Source organism: Pseudocercospora fijiensis, assembly GCF_000340215.1.
Source record: "Pseudocercospora fijiensis CIRAD86 unplaced genomic scaffold MYCFIscaffold_7, whole genome shotgun sequence".
In the NCBI taxonomy this organism is placed as follows: Eukaryota; Fungi; Ascomycota; class Dothideomycetes; order Mycosphaerellales; family Mycosphaerellaceae; genus Pseudocercospora; species Pseudocercospora fijiensis.
Genome location: NW_006921538.1, coordinates 3,572,466 through 3,588,935, shown reverse-complemented (window position 1 = coordinate 3,588,935; position 16,470 = coordinate 3,572,466). Strand labels below are relative to the sequence as shown.

The 16,470-nt window shown below is 51.9% G+C and overlaps 1 protein-coding gene across 1 annotated transcript, besides 2 other annotated features; it reads left to right on the top strand.

Annotated features, from left to right (window-relative positions):
* Positions 1-94: part of a sequence feature (Protein overlapping with rRNA (MYCFIDRAFT_208605, EME80498.1) was converted to a misc_feature.) that runs on past the window's edge.
* Positions 95-437: 343 nt separating this feature from the next.
* Positions 438-451: a sequence feature (Protein overlapping with rRNA (MYCFIDRAFT_208605, EME80498.1) was converted to a misc_feature.).
* Positions 452-8,034: 7,583 nt separating this feature from the next.
* MYCFIDRAFT_177433 (uncharacterized protein) lies at positions 8,035-8,717 on the top strand (the record flags this gene model as incomplete). Its single annotated transcript, XM_007931223.1, has 3 exons — positions 8,035-8,046; positions 8,070-8,124; positions 8,611-8,717. The coding sequence occupies 3 exons, from the start codon at positions 8,035-8,037 to the stop codon at positions 8,715-8,717; spliced, it is 174 nt and encodes a 57-aa protein (XP_007929414.1).
* Positions 8,718-16,470: the final 7,753 nt, after the last annotated feature.

The following is a 16,470-nucleotide window of genomic DNA, read 5'->3' as shown; positions in this document are numbered from 1 at the left end:
GGAAACCCCTACTTCGGGGGCGACCCTGCCTCGCGAGAGCCCTTAAAACGCGCGCAACTCGTGGACTTAGCGAAATTCGCATGTCTGGCACCGAGTGGGTAGGAACCTCACTGTCGCCTATAGACCTACCTACTAGACCCTCTAGGACCTCGCCGTCGACCCCCCGATTAGGCAAAACCTATCGTAGGGCCTCGTAGGACCCCTAGGGCTATTCGAGGTACCTCGCTGACCTATACCTCGCTGTCGATACCCAAAAGGGAAGTCGTGGGACCTCTGAGGAGAATAATAAGGTAGTAAGTGGTATAATAATGTACTATAGGCTAGGAAATAGATCGTTTAGAGATAAGTAGTCGATAGTACGGTCTAATATAAGTCTTAAGAAGATAGTAGGAGAAGATAGTGCTATATACTAGCTATAAAATGGTTGTAAGGGTCAGTGGCTGAGCAGTGAGAAGGCCGGTAGTAAATAAAACTTTTTTATCTTAGCTCCGATAAAGCTGTAACTTCGCACGCGAATAGGTCCTATATAGAAGGGTGCCTCAGAGGGAGAGCCCCTTCCTTAGTATTCCGCCCTGCGGCCGTCTGGCGCGTCCGACGCGTGAGCGTAAGCACGCATGTCCTGCTTGTCCGCTGTCTCGCAGCGCCTTTGTCTCCTAGCCAACTGGCGCAGCGCGCGTGTGCGAACTCGTTTGTAAGGGTCAGTGGCTGAGCAGTGAGAATGTGCACGAAACTTTGAACTGAACTGAAGGGAGCACTGAAGAGGGAGCCAACACCTAGCCAACACCCAGCCAACACTAGCCAACACCAAATCGACCCTCTCCGATTCCTGTATAAATATTCCGCCCTGCGGCCGTCTGGCGCGTCCGACGCGTGAGCGCAAGCACGCATGTCCTGCTTGTCCGCTGTCTCGCAGCGCCTTTGTCTCCCAGCCAACTGGCGCAGCGCGCGTGTGCGAACTCGTTTGACCGCTCTTGAGCAAACATGTTTCTCCCAGCTCTTCCCTGCCTTCCGGTTCCTTCCTACCACTCGGATCTGTCCCACGACTCTGTATGTCTCGCTTGCTGTCGTCCGTATGTGCGTGCGCGTAGTTTGGTGCAGTCCCGTCGTTCGTGTGTTGATGTGTGACGTGTTGTTCTGCTGCATGCGGCCTCCGCGGGAGTCCCTGAGATGTCACGTTATGCGGCTGAGTGGGCGACCTGGGCGTACTGGGCGTACTGGGCGTATTGGGCGTACTGGGCGTACTGGGCGTACTGGGCGTACTGGGCGTACTGGGCGACCTGGGCTGACTGGGCGACCTGCTTCGCTGGGGGCCCCTGCTGCCAAGGCAACTCAAATCCGACATCACTTCATGGCATGGCGGCTGGCTTGTAGGACTTGTCGGTGCTTTCTGGGCAGCCACCATGACAGTAGCCCCCCCCTCGTTCTGCGCGGAGTTCCCACGACGCTGAAGGAGGTCCGTATACAATGGGTGCTGGTGTTCTTGTCCTGGTTCGGGTCGGAGACCTTGATCCAAATTCCATTCGTACGCTTCTCGGAGAAAATGTTCCGGGACAGCTCCTTCCATTGTCGTATGGTCGGTGTAGTCTCGTAGGAATTCCTCGATTGCTTCGCGGGCGAAGATAATGTGGCGTAGAGGTTCCCAGGTCGTGTCCTCGTCTGAGTACCCCTCCCATTATACCTCTCCCCACGGCCCGGGAGGGTTGAGATTTCCGAAATTTGTGTTACTAAAGCTCCATCCGATAATCGCCCGCACTGTGCCTGAGGCAGATTCCGGCTCGTCTTCGGCCTGATCGGTAGCCTCGGTAGCTTCCGGCATCGGCGGGATGTCTTCGGGGTCCGCGATTTCTCCGGCGGTTCTTAGGTTGACAACGTGTTTGACCGGGTGAATGTTGAGATTTTCTGGGAGATCCAGTTCGTATGCGTGTGTGCCGATTTTCTTTACAATTCGGAAGGGTCCTAGATTTTTCCAGTCGAGCTTTTTCGAAGGTCGGTTGGTTCTGATGTGTCGTGAGTCGAGGTAGACGTAATCTCCGACCTGGTAATCTGGCGCGGCGCGTCTGCGCTGATTGGCGTAGTGCTCGTACACTTCTTGGGCATACCTTATCTCGTCCTGGAGCTCTTGGTGGGTCTGGGCCATTTGAAGAGCGAAGGCATCGGCGTCTCTTTCCGGATCGTTTGCCGGGGGCTCTGGTTCGATCTCTATCGGTTCCATACCGGTTCGAGGGTGAAATCCAGTAGAGGCGTAGAACGGCGTAGTCTGAGTTGTAGCCGACTCCCAATTGTTGATGGCAAATTCAATAGAAGGCGTCAATCTTGGCCAGTCGTTTTGGTGGTAATTGCAGAAGCACCTAATGATTTGCTCGATCTGCGCGTTAGCGCGTTCGGTTTGCCCGTCGGTCTGCGGGTGGTAAGCCGTTGAAAGGCGCGCTTGAATTTTCAATCGTTCGCAGAGGCGCTTCCAGAAACGGGCAACGAAATTCGGGCCGCGATCAGATACAATTGATTCAGGTAGGCCTGTATCTTTCCACACGTCCCGGTAGAAGACCCAAGCCGTATTCTTTGCGGTCAGGCTGCGGGCATTCAATACCTTCTTGCGTTTCGTAAGGCGGCAAACTACGACCAGCATGTTTTGAAACTGGAGGCCGTCAAAGTCGGATCCTTTCGGTAGGCCCACAATGAAATCCATTGAAATGTGTTGCCATGGTCGTAGAGGGACTTCAAGAGGTTTCAGCAGCCCTTGCGGCTTACGCGTGTCTGCTTTCGCTCTACGGCATACTACGCAGTTCTTAACGAATCGGTCGACATCCCGGTACAGATTAGGCCAGTAGTACCACTTCCGGAGCTGAGACAACATCTTGGCTCGACCGGGATGTGCCATTCCGAGAGGGTTGTGAGCGGAACGCATAATCTGGTCGCGTAAATCTTCGAAATCCGGGACGTAGAGGGCATTTCTGAATGTTGCACGGGGTGCTCGCGGTGGAGTTCCACGGAGCTCGTACTCCGAGAGAGAAACATTCTCGTACAACCGCTCCTCGTTCTGCAAAGCTTGAATCAGACCTTTGGTAAAAGCGTCTTCGGCGTATGCTGTCGTAAGCTGCTGTTCGAGCTGGGTAGGTTCGAGGAGGTCCTGTGCTTCCTCTTCGCTTTCCTGGTCGCTGTCTGAGCTTTCTGAACTCGTGTCTTCGTCGTCCGAGCTATCGTCGTCTCCGAGAAAGGCGGGAGCGGCCATTAGTACAAAGGATGCTACGAGAGGCTCTGGGCCGGTAAAGTCGTCTCCGAGGAGCTCGTACAGTTCCTGGCTGAGGTTGTGCTCCTTAAGGATAGACTGTTCTTCACGCTGCGGACCTCGATCCAAAGGCGAGTCTCCGTTGCGCCTCGTAAGTGCGTCGGCCTGTGAGTTTGCTTTGCCGGGCGTATACTGAATGACGAAGTTAAACCGGGAAAGAAACTCACTCCAGCGTACCTGCCTACGGCTAAGGATTTTGCTCTTGAGAAAGTAGATGAGGTTCTTGTGATCCGAGCTGACCTGGATCGGTGACTCAGAACCTTCGAGTTCCGGACGCCATTCTTCGAAAGCCTTAACGATTGCGAGGAGCTCCTTGTCGTAGATGTCGTAATTGCATTCCGCGGAGGACATTTTCTTGGAGAGGTAGGCTACGGGCAGCCACGCATCTTCCGGGGTCGTTCGTTGAAGGAGAACGGCGCCAGTTGTACCGTCGGAAGCATCGGTTTCCAGGCGCGTTTCTTTATCGAAGTCGAAGTACTGCAGGATCGGTGCGGTCGTAAAACTTTGCCGTAACTGGTCGAAGGCTTCTTGACAGGCCGGTGACCATTCAAATTTGACGTCTTTCCGCGTAAGTGCCGTAAGTGGACGGGCGATTCCGCTGAAATTCCGTATGAATCTCCGGTAGAAGTTGGCAAAACCGAGGAAGCCCTGGACTTCTTTCACGTTTCGTGGCACTCCCCAGTTCAGAACGGCTTCGATCTTGCCGGGATCCATTCGAATACCTTCTGAAGAGACAATGAGGCCGAGGAATTTCACCTCTTGCTTGTAGAATTCGCACTTGTCGATGTCGATATGCAGTCCAGCTTCTGCGAGTTTCTCAAGTACCTTTTCGATGTGTTCGTAGTGTTCCGCTTTCGTTTTGCTGTAAATCAGGATGTCGTCCATGTACGCCGAGACGAAGGCGTCTAGGAATTCTTTAAGCGTATCGTTGATGTATGATTGGAACGTGCTAGGTCCGTTGCAGAGCCCGAACGGCAAGACCAGGTATTCAAAAAGGCCGTAACGGGTTCGGAAGGCTGTCAACCATTCGTCTCCCTCGGCAATACGGATCGCGTTAAAGGCGGCGATCACGTCGAGCTTGGTAAACCAGCGAGCCTTCGAAAGGCGTTCGAGCGTTTCGTTTACGAGAGGGATTGGGTAGCGGTTCTTTTTCGTCAACGCGTTGAGGCCCCGGTAGTCCACGCAGAAACGGAGACCTCCGCCGGGTTTCCGGGCAAACATAACTGGTGCGGCTGCTTCGGAGGAACTGGGGCGGATAAAGCCCTTTTGCAGGTTGTCTTCGAGGTATTTTTTCAGTACGAGGAGCTCATCTCGAGACATCGAGTAGAGAGGGCCGTACGGCGGCGGCTTGCCGTCGATTAGCTCGATTTTGTGGTCGACACCTGGCCGGTGCGGTGGCAGAATGTCGGCGTTCTTCTTCGAAAACTGGTGGAGTCGGTGCCAATGCTCCTTCGGTAGTTTCGTTCTTGGATCCGTTGGTTCTTCGTCGAACTTTCGGATAGCCTTCTCGATATCCTGCATTGTTGCAGCGAAGATCTGAGTGCGTTTGTCGCGGGCAAGACGCGAGAAGGCAGCCGCGCTAATAGCGAACACGGTACGATCTCGGGGAGTATCGGAGGTGGAACTGGATTCGTTGAAGCAGTGCTCAGCGCAATGCTTGCTCGTAAAGGACAGAGATTCGGAGGCCCAGTCGATAACCGGGTTGTGCTTTTTAAGCCAAGGAAGACCAAGAATAACGGGGTGAGTCTTCGGGAGTTTCGTAAGGAAAAACATAATGTGTTCGGTATGCGGGCCGATAGTAATGGATGAGTGGCAGATCTGGGTCACCTTGCCGGCGGCCGCGGTCGTACCGTCAAACATTTCCAACTCCCGAGCGTACGTGAGGTCTTGGAACGTTAAGCCGAGCTCTCTCGCATGGTCGTAATCCATAAACGAGTAGCCGGTTGCGCCGTTGTCAATGAGAGCTGCAGTTTTCAATGATTTCTTTTGATTTCCTATCAACGTTTCTACTACGAAAGGCTGGCAGACCAACTCTTTCTCTGTAGCCGAGCTGGAGAAAGGGAAGGTAGCAGCAGATACTCTCAGTTTTGGAACGAATGAACCTTGCAAGCGACTGTATGCAAGGTTCAAGCTTTTCCCTGGCCGCTCGGAGCAGCGCTGGCCGGTGAAGGCGTATCTGGAGTCGTGACATTCGCGGCGGCGACTCGTTGTGTCGTTGGCGTGTTTAGCCGGCCGACGAGAGACGGGCAGAGGCGAGCAATGTGTCCTTTCACTCCGCAGTAGATGCATTCTCCTGCCGTACGGCGACGCTGCTTCTCTTCTTCCGAAAGCTTGCCATTCACTAGGGGCGCGCGTGGACGGGCGCCGAGCGAGGCAGCGCTCAAATCCATCGGATCGGCGGCAGGCCAGGCGCCTGGCGGTGTTGGGGCTGTAGCCGGAGCTGGTGCTGAAGCCGGCGTCTGAGCTGTCTGTGACTTCGACGGTGGCGTAGCGAACGGCGACGTAAAGCGACCGGCATTCGTACGGGCGCCTCCGCGGTTGGCGATGATTTTCGCGAAGTTTCGAGTCGTATTGTCGATACGCGTAAGCAAGGCGTGCAGTTCGGTGATGTTTAGATTCTCCGTATCCTTATCGCGGACTTGCAGCATCATTTCTTCGCTAAGGCCGCGCACCAAGATCCATTTGGCGACGTCCGGGGGGTATTCGGCGTACCCAATCTCGTGTTGGAAGGCGGCATGGTACTCTTGGTAGGTCTTGTTTGCTTGCTTGAGTTTGTCCAAGTTCAGGCGCGCAGTTTGCTTGCGGTCGGGGTCGCCGAAACTGGCGTCGAGGGCCTTCCAGATAGTAGCCGTTGTGGTTGTTTCTGCATTTTCTAAGAGGCTGCGGCAGGAATCGAGGGCGGAGCCACCGAGCAGAGAAAACATAAATCCGGTCTTTGAAGCTTCAGTCGGATAGTGGTCGGCGTTGGCGAGAAAGCGGATCTTAACCTGTGTCTTGAATTCTTCGTACACTTCACGCTTGCCGGTAAAGCGTTCGGGGTCGCTCAGCTTCTTACTCTTGTTCGAAGTGGGTGTAAATGGGTGAGAAGCGGGTGCCGCGGCGCCTAGGCGAGCAGAGGCGAGCTGCGACTGGAGGCGGCCTACCTCGTCTTCTTTTTCCGCGATAGAAGCATTCGCGTCGCTGAGAGCCGTACTAAGGCTAGTACGGGAGACCGAGAGGAAACGAGTGGCATCTTTGTGAGCCTTAAGCAGGTTGACGAGCAGTTCCGGGTCGGTAGCGTAGGCGTGATCTAGCTGTTCGCGCGTAGCGGGGATTTCATTCCATGCTGAGCTTGAAAAATCGGGTACGTCGTCAGGTCTTGTGTTTTGAATCCATTCGTCAGGCGTGTCCATCTTGATAGAGGCGTTTTTTGAGGCAGTTCGTAATGTAAGGGTCAGTGGCTGAGCAGTGAGAATGTGCACGAAACTTTGAACTGAACTGAAGGGAGCACTGAATCAATATGGCTGCTATCTGCACAAGACGAACTGCGAAGAAAGGAAGAAGGGTGCCTCAGAGGGAGAGCCCCTTCCTTAGTATTCCGCCCTGCGGCCGTCTGGCGCGTCCGACGCGTGAGCGCAAGCACGCATGTCCTGCTTGTCCGCTGTCTCGCAGCGCCTTTGTCTCCCAGCCAACTGGCGCAGCGCGCGTGTGCGAACTCGTTTGACCGCTCTTGAGCAAACATGTTTCTCCCAGCTCTTCCCTGCCTTCCGGTTCCTTCCTACCACTCGGATCTGTCCCACGACTCTGTATGTCTCGCTTGCTGTCGTCCGTATGTGCGTGCGCGTAGTTTGGTGCAGTCCCGTCGTTCGTGTGTTGATGTGTGACGTGTTGTTCTGCTGCATGCGGCCTCCGCGGGAGTCCCTGAGATGTCACGTTATGCGGCTGAGTGGGCGACCTGGGCGTACTGGGCGTACTGGGCGTATTGGGCGTACTGGGCGTACTGGGCGTACTGGGCGTAGGAGAATAATAAGGTAGTAAGTGGTATAATAATGTACTATAGGCTAGGAAATAGATCGTTTAGAGATAAGTAGTCGATAGTACGGTCTAATATAAGTCTTAAGAAGATAGTAGGAGAAGATAGTGCTATATACTAGCTATAAAATGGTAGTAGACATATGAGGTAGGGTCCGCTAGGCGGCCGGTAGTAAATAAAACTTTTTTATCTTAGCTCCGATAAAGCTGTAACTTCGCACGCGAATAGGTCCTATATAGTCCTAGTAAGGCCTAAAATATGACGGCGATCCATGGGTAGGCCGTGGAGATATAGGCCCAACACCCGAGCCAACACCTAGCCAACACCAGCCAACACTAGCCAACACCAGCCAACACCAAATTTTTTGTCTCCGATTCAGCTCAAAATTGGTAGATCCCTTGTTCGAATAGTGTCTAAAGAGACGTGAAATTTTGACGTAGATCGGGCTAGCGGCGGGAGAGTAATAGTGGGAGAGAGGGAGCCAACACCTAGCCAACACCCAGCCAACACTAGCCAACACCAAATCGACCCTCTCCGATTCCTGTATAAATTAGTACGCGGGTAGGCTCTATATAGAGCATACGGTAGGTAAAATTTGAGCGCAGTAGGCCTACTATATGGCGAGTAGTAGGCCCAACACTGAGTCCAACGGAGTCCAACGGCCTAATCGGGAATCCAACGCAATCCAACGCCCATCAATATTGATGACATTTTCACGCACCGCCCATCAAAATTGATGGTACCTCCAGTCAAAATGCCATTCAAAACGAGTCCAACGCTGAGTCCAACGCTGAGTCCAACGCGTTGGACTCGGGTCGCTGGCCAAGTTCAACCTACGGGGGGCGACCCTGCCGTCGCCTATAGACCTACCTACTAGACCCTCTTGGACCTCGCTGTCGACCCCCCGATTAGGCAAAACCTATCGTAGGGCCTTCTAGGACCCCTAGGACTATCCTGGGTACCTCGCTGGCCTACACCTCGCTGTCGATACCTAAAAGGGAAGTCGTGGAACCTCTAGATGGAATGATAGGATAGTAGATAGTACAATAAAATACTATAGGCCAGGAAATAGAACGTTTCGAGATAAGTAGTCGATAGTACGGTCTAATATAAGTCTCAAGAAGATAGTAGGAGAAGATAGTACTATATACTAGCTATAAAATGGTAGTAGACATTTGAGGTAGGGTCCGCTAGGCGGCCGGTAGTAAATAAAACTTTTTTATCTTAGCTCCGATAAAGCTGTAACTTCGCACGCGAATAGGTCCTATATAGTCCTAGTAAGGCCTAAAATATGACGGCGATCCATGGGTAGGCCGTGGAGATATAGGCCCAACACCCGAGCCAACACCTGAGCCAACACCTAGCCAACACCAGCCAACACCAGCCAACACCAAATCGACCCTCTCCGATTTAGCTTAAAATTGGTAAAACTCTTGCTTGTATGCTACTTAAGGAGACGTGTGTCATTGACGTAAATCGAGCCAAAGGCGGGAGAGCAGTAGTAGGAGAAAGGGAGCCAACACCTAGCCAACACTAGCCAACACCAAATCGGCCCCCAGCGAAGCAGGTCGCCCAGTCAGCCCAGGTCGCCTAGTACGCCCAGTACGCCCAGTACGCCCAGTACGCCCAGTACGCCCAATACGCCTAGTACGCCCAGTACGCCTAGGTCGCCCACTCAGCCGCATAACGTGACATCTTAGGGACTCCCGCGGAGGCCGCATGCAGCAGAACAACACGTTACACATCAACACACGAACGACGGGACTGCACCAAACTACGCGCACGCACATACGGACGACAGCAAGCGAGATATACAGAGTCGTGGGACAGATCCGAGTGGTAGGAAGGAACCGGAAGGCAGGGAAGAGCTGGGAGAAACATGTTTGCTCAAGAGCGGTCAAACGAGTTCGCATACGCGCGCTGCGCCAGTTAGCTGGGAGACAAAGGCGCTACGAGACAGCGGACAAGCAGGATATGCGTGCTTGCGCTCACGCGTCGGACGCGCTAGACGGCCGCAGGGCGGAATACTAAGGAAGGGGCTCTCCCTCTAAGGCACCCTTCTTCCTTTCTTCGCAGTTCGTCTTGTGCAGATAGCAGCCATATTGATTCAGTGCTCCCTTCAGTTCAGTTCAAAGTTTCGTACACATTCTCACTGCTCAGCCACTGACCCTTATATTACGAACTGCCTCAAAAAACGCCTCTATCAAGATGGACACGCCTAACGAATGGATTCAAAACACAAGACCTGACGACGTACCCGATTTTTCAAGCTCAGCATGGAATGAAATCCCCGCTACGCGCGAACAGCTAGATCACGCCTACGCTACCGACCCGGAACTGCTCGTCAACCTGCTTAAGGCTTACAAAGATGCCACTCGTTTCCTCTCTACTCGATGTCTCGAGATGAGCTCCTCGTACTAAAGAAATACCTCGAAGACAACCTACAAAAGGGCTTTATCCGCCCCAGTTCCTCCGAAGCAGCCGCACCAGTTATGTTTGCCCGGAAACCCGGCGGAGGTCTCCGTTTCTGCGTGGACTACCGGGGCCTCAACGCGTTGACGAAAAAGAACCGCTACCCAATCCCTCTCGTAAACGAAACGCTCGAACGCCTTTCGAAGGCTCGCTAGTTTACCAAGCTCGACGTGATCGCCGCCTTTAACGCGATCCGTATTGCCGAGGGAGACGAATGGTTGACAGCCTTCCGAACCCGTTACGGCCTTTTTGAATACCTAGTCTTGCCGTTCGGGCTCTGCAACGGACCTAGTACGTTCCAATCATACATCAACGATACGCTTAAAGAATTCCTAGACGCCTTCGTCTTAGCGTACATAGACGATATCCTGATTTATAGCAAAACGAAAGCGGAACACTACGAACACATCGAAAAGGTACTTGAGAAACTCGCAGAAGCTGGACTGTATATCGACATCGACAAGTGCGAATTCTATAAGCAAGAGGTGAAATTGCGAACGATTGAAAATTCAAGCGCGCCTTTCAACGGCTTACTACCCGCAGACCGACGGGCAAACCGAACGCGCTAACGCGCAGATCGAGCAAATTATTAGGTGCTTCTGCAATTACTACCAAAACGACTGGCTAAGATTGACGCCTTCTATTGAATTTGCCATCAACAATTGGGAGTCGGCTACAACTCAGACTACGCCGTTCTACGCCTCTACTGGATTTCACCCTCGAACCGGTATGGAACCGATAGAGATCGAACTAGAGCCCCCGGCAAACGATCCGGAAAGAGACGCCGATGCCTTCGCTCTTCAAATGGCCCAGACCCACTAAGAGCTCCAGGACGAGATAAGGTATGCCTAAGAAGTGTACGAGCACTACGCCAATTAGCGCAGACGCGCCGCGCCAGATTACTAGGTCGGAGATTACGTCTACCTCGACTTACGACACATTAGAACCAACCGACCTTCGAAAAAGCTCGACTGGAAAAATCTAGGACCCTTCCGAATTGTAAAGAAAATCGGCACACACGTATACGAACTGGATCTCCCAGAAAATCTCAACATTCACCCGGTCAAACACGTTGTCAACCTAAGAACCGCCGGACAAATCGCGGACCCCGAAGACATCCCGCCGATGCCGGAAGCTACCGAGGCTACCGATCAGGCCGAAGACGAGCCGGAATCTGCCTTAGGTACAGTGCGGGCGATTATCGGATGGAGCTTTAGTAACACAAATTTCGGAAATCTCAACCCTCCCGGGCCGTGGGGAGAGGTACAATAGGAGGGGTACTCAGACGAGGACACGACCTGGGAACCTCTACGCTACATTATCTTCGCCCGCGAAGCAATCGAGGAATTCCTACGAGACTACACCGACTATACGACAATGGAAGGAGCTGTCCCGGAACATTTTCTCCGAGAAGCGTACGAATGGAATTTAGATTAAGGTCTCCGACCCGAACCAGGACAAGAACACCAGCACCCATTGTATACGGACCTCCTTCAGCGTCGTAGGAACTCCGCGCAGAACGAGGGGGGGGCTACTGTCATGGTGGCTGCCTAGAAAGCACCGACAAGTCCTACAAGCTAGCCGCTATGCTATGAAGTGATGTCGGATTTGAGTTGCCTTAGCAGCAGGGGCCCCCAGCGAAGCAGGTCGCCTAGTCAGCCTAGGTCGCCCAGTACGCCCAGTACGCCCAGTACGCCTAGTACGCCCAGTACGCCCAATACGCCCAGTACGCCTAGTACGCCCAGGTCGCCCACTCAGCCGCATAACGTAACATCTTAGGGACTCCCGCGGAGGCCGCATGCAGCAGAACAACACGTCACATATCAACACACGAACGACGGGACTGCACCAAACTACGCGCACGCATATACGGACGACAGCAAGCGAGACATATAGAGTCGTGGGACAGATCCGAGTAGTAGGAAGGAACCGGAAGGCAGGGAAGAGCTAGGAGAAACATGTTTGCTCAAGAGCGGTCAAACGAGTTCGCACACGCGCGCTGCGCTAGTTGGCTGGGAGACAAAGGCGCTACGAGACAGCGGACAAGCAGGACATGCGTGCTTGCGCTCACGCGTCGGACGCGCTAGACGGCCGCAGGGCGGAATACTAAGGAAGGGGCTCTCCCTCTAAGGCACCCTTCTTCCTTTCTTCGCAGTTCGTCTTGTGCAGATAGTAGCTATATTGATTTAGTGCTCCCTTCAGTTCAGTTCAAAGTTTCGTGCACATTCTCACTGCTCAGCTACTGACCCTTACATTACGAACTGCCTCAAAAAACGCCTCTATTAAGATGGACACGCCTGACGAATGGATTCAAAACACAAGACCTGACGACGTACCCGATTTTTCAAGCTTAGTATGGAATGAAATCCCCGCTACGCGCGAACAGCTAGATTACGCCTACGCTACCGACCCGGAACTGCTCGTCAACCTGCTTAAGGCTTACAAAGATGCCACTCGTTTCCTCTCTACTCGATGTCTCGAGATGAGCTCCTCGTACTAAAGAAATACCTCGAAGACAACCTACAAAAGGGCTTTATCCGCCCCAGTTCCTCCGAAGCAGCCGCACCAGTTATGTTTGCCCGGAAACCCGGCGGAGGTCTCCGTTTCTGCGTAGACTACCGGGGCCTCAACGCGTTGACGAAAAAGAACCGCTACCCAATCCCTCTCGTAAACGAAACGCTCGAACGCCTTTCGAAGGCTCGCTGGTTTACTAAGCTCGACGTAATCGCCGCCTTTAACGCGATCCGTATTGCCGAGGGAGACGAATGGTTGACAGCCTTCCGAACCCGTTACGGCCTTTTTGAATACCTAGTCTTGCCGTTCGGGCTCTGCAACGGACCTAGCACGTTCCAATCATACATCAACGATACGCTTAAAGAATTCCTAGACGCCTTCGTCTCGGCGTACATGGACGACATCCTGATTTACAGCAAAACGAAAGCGGAACACTACGAACACATCGAAAAGGTACTTGAGAAACTCGCAGAAGCTGGACTGCATATCGACATCGACAAGTGCGAATTCTATAAGCAAGAGGTGAAATTGCGAACGATTGAAAATTCAAGCGCGCCTTTCAACGGCTTACTACCCGCAGACCGACGGGCAAACCGAACGCGCTAACGCGCAGATCGAGCAAATCATTAGGTGCTTCTGCAATTACTACTAAAACGACTGGCCAAGATTGACGCCTTCTATTGAATTTGCCATTAACAATTGGGAGTCGGCTACAACTCAGACTACGCCGTTCTACGCCTCTACTGGATTTCACCCTCGAACCGGTATGGAACCGATAGAGATCGAACCAGAGCCCCCGGCAAACGATCCGGAAAGAGACGCCGATGCCTTCGCTCTTCAAATGGCCCAGACCTACTAAGAGCTCTAGGACGAGATAAGGTATGCCTAAGAAGTATACGAGCACTACGCCAATCAGCGCAGACGCGCCGCGCTAGATTACTAGGTCGGAGATTACGTCTACCTCGACTCACGACACATTAGAACCAACCGACCTTCGAAAAAGCTCGACTGGAAAAATCTAGGACCCTTCCGAATTGTAAAGAAAATCGGCATACACGCATACGAACTGGATCTCCCAGAAAATCTCAACATTCACCCGGTCAAACACGTTGTCAACCTAAGAACCGCCGGACAAATCGCGGACCCCGAAGACATCCCGCCGATGCCGGAAGCTACCGAGGCTACCGATTAGGCCGAAGACGAGCCGGAATCTGCCTCAGGCATAGTGCGGGCGATTATCGGATAGAGCTTTGGTAACACAAATTTCGGAAATCTCAACCCTCCCGGGCCGTAGGGAGAGGTACAATGGGAGGGGTACTCAGACGAGGACACGACCTGGGAACCTCTACGCTACATTATCTTCGCCCGCGAAGCAATCGAGGAATTCCTACGAGACTATACCGACTATACGACAATGGAAGGAGCTGTCCCGGAACATTTTCTCCGAGAAGCGTACGAATGGAATTTAGATCAAGGTCTCCGACCCGAACCAGGACAAGAACACTAGCACCCATTGTATACGGACCTCCTTCAGCGTCGTAGGAACTCCGCGCAGAACGAGGGGGGGGCTACTGTCATAGTGGCTGCCCAGAAAGCACCGACAAGTCCTACAAGCCAGCCGCCATGCCATGAAGTGATGTCGGATTTGAGTTGCCTTGGCAGCAGGGGCCCCTAGCGAAGCAGGTCGCCTAGTCAGCCCAGGTCGCCCAGTACGCCCAGTACGCCTAGTACGCCTAGTACGCCCAGTACGCCCAATACGCCCAGTACGCCTAGTACGCCTAGGTCGCCCACTCAGCCGTATAACGTGACATCTTAGGGACTCCCGCGGAGGCCGCATGCAGCAGAACAACACGTCACATATCAACACACGAACGACGGGACTGCACCAAACTACGCGCACGCACATACGGACGACAGCAAGCGAGACATATAGAGTCGTGGGACAGATCCGAGTGGTAGGAAGGAACCGGAAGGCAGGGAAGAGCTGGGAGAAACATGTTTGCTCAAGAGCGGTCAAACGAGTTCGCACACGCGCGCTGCGCTAGTTGGCTGGGAGACAAAGGCGCTACGAGACAGCGGACAAGCAGGACATACGTACTTACGCTCACGCGTCGGACGCGCCAGACGGCCGCAGGGCGGAATACTAAGGAAGGGGCTCTCCCTCTAAGGCACCCTTCTTCCTTTCTTCGCAGTTCGTCTTATATAGATAGCAGCTATATTGATTCAGTACTCCCTTCAGTTTAGTTCAAAGTTTCGTACACATTCTCACTGCTTAGCTACTAACCCTTACATATAACATCTCGAGTTTACTAAAGGTAGTGCTATTAGTAGGTCGCTACATTCGTATCGCAATCGAGTAGCGGCCCGGAGAGTATAGCTTCGAAAGCCGGAATCCACACTAACCGATAGGGCAACAATATAATACTACTATAATATATCTATATTGTCTCTTCGGTAGGAAACAACACTATTAATGCCGCTAAACAACCTGCCGTTATTCGTTTTAAAAAAGATACAGTTATAATAAAGATACAGCTACGATAAGATATTCGAAAATTCGCGACTTCGAGCGCCTCCTCTATACCGAAATTTCGGCGTCTACTCGGCTTTACTCGGCGGTTAAGCTTAGCGGGTCTACACTTGAGAAGCTAATTTTAACTACTCTAACTAGATACTAGCGCAATACTATAACGCATTGTTTTTTATTACTACAAGTATAGAGAGCCGAGACTATATCTATCTAATATACCTCTAATTTATACTATACAAAAATACGTAGTATTAGTAGAATAAGAAGCGACATTAGTTGGACTAAATATCAGCTATTAAGCCGCCGACCTACGACCGGAAATCTACCTACCTTCTTTAGCCTCGCTTCTACCCTAAAACAGCGCTTCTATAGCTAACTATAGAATAGACTATCTAACGACTTATTAATCCGACTAAGCCGCTGCTTACGTATCTCCTTATCTATATATCGACTAACTGCAGCGACAAATCGAGCGTGTTAGTCTTCCTTAAGTCTAGCGGCAGTCTAACGGCTTAGTTTAACCCTCCTTAGCTGTTTAAGTAAGAAGTCGCCTTCTTTAGCGAATATACGCTTAATATTAGCTATATTACTATGTCGCTTAGTCTAGCTACTACTCAATTCTTTACGCAACTAGCTAAAGAAGCCTATCAATTCTATATCCGCTATATACGATTAATAGGAAGCGACCGAGGCTAGAATTAGACTTAATAGCAGTCCACCTGCTAGACTAGAAGCTGCTATAGAAGCCGCTAGTAGACTAAACAACCGAGAGCGCTTTTGAAGAGCCCCTTGCTAGCTATAGTAATTGTGGATTACTGTAGGGGTTAAAGCGCTAATAGCGGCCGTTCCAACTGTCCGTAGAGTCTTAAATAGGTTAGCTAGTTGCCTGCCCCTGTTCTTCTATATCTTTAATGCTAGTGCGGAGCCTAGATTAGTAATAGACAAGCGACTATCTCGTACGCCTTTCACCTATCGAGAGGCAATCTTAGGGTAGATTTTATAGTAGTCTTCCGCTCTATCCGGACCGCTAAACTAGCAAAGTCTACCCTTGTTAAGGCAGTATCTGTTCTTATACGGCTATCGCTTTGCTAACTCGTAACGCTAATCCGATAGTGAGCTAGTTAAACCGCTATTATTGTTATTAGCTTTAGCTTCCGAGCTATTAGATTGGCCCTCGGCGGCTTCTATCTAGCTCGTATACAGAGCGTCTAGTTGTTGCTATATAGCTGTTATACGGGCTCTAGTTGTCCGGCTTCGACGACCTTGTAAGGCTCTATTCGTAGTACAAGGCGGCTCTTTAATTGTTACTGTCTTCCGGCGCTTAATCGACAACTTAAAGTCTAGTCTCAACCCCTTCTTACCCTAAGAGTACTAAGAGGCTAGCATGTTGTACGCACGTTAGAAATTGCCCTTCTGGACACTAGTACTACGGAAATAGTGCTTAGTCTTGATCTTGTCCGCTAAGGCGATAATCTCCGAGCTAGCTAACTTATAGTCGTCGTCGTTAGTACTAGTATTACGCTAATTAGCGTACTAATCGTAGAATTCCTCGTAGTAAGCCTCGCTATTACCGGTAGTCTTACGAGGAAAGCACTTAGTCGTAAGCGGCAACCGTAGGTTAGTTAGATTAGCTATTATCTACTACAATACGTACTC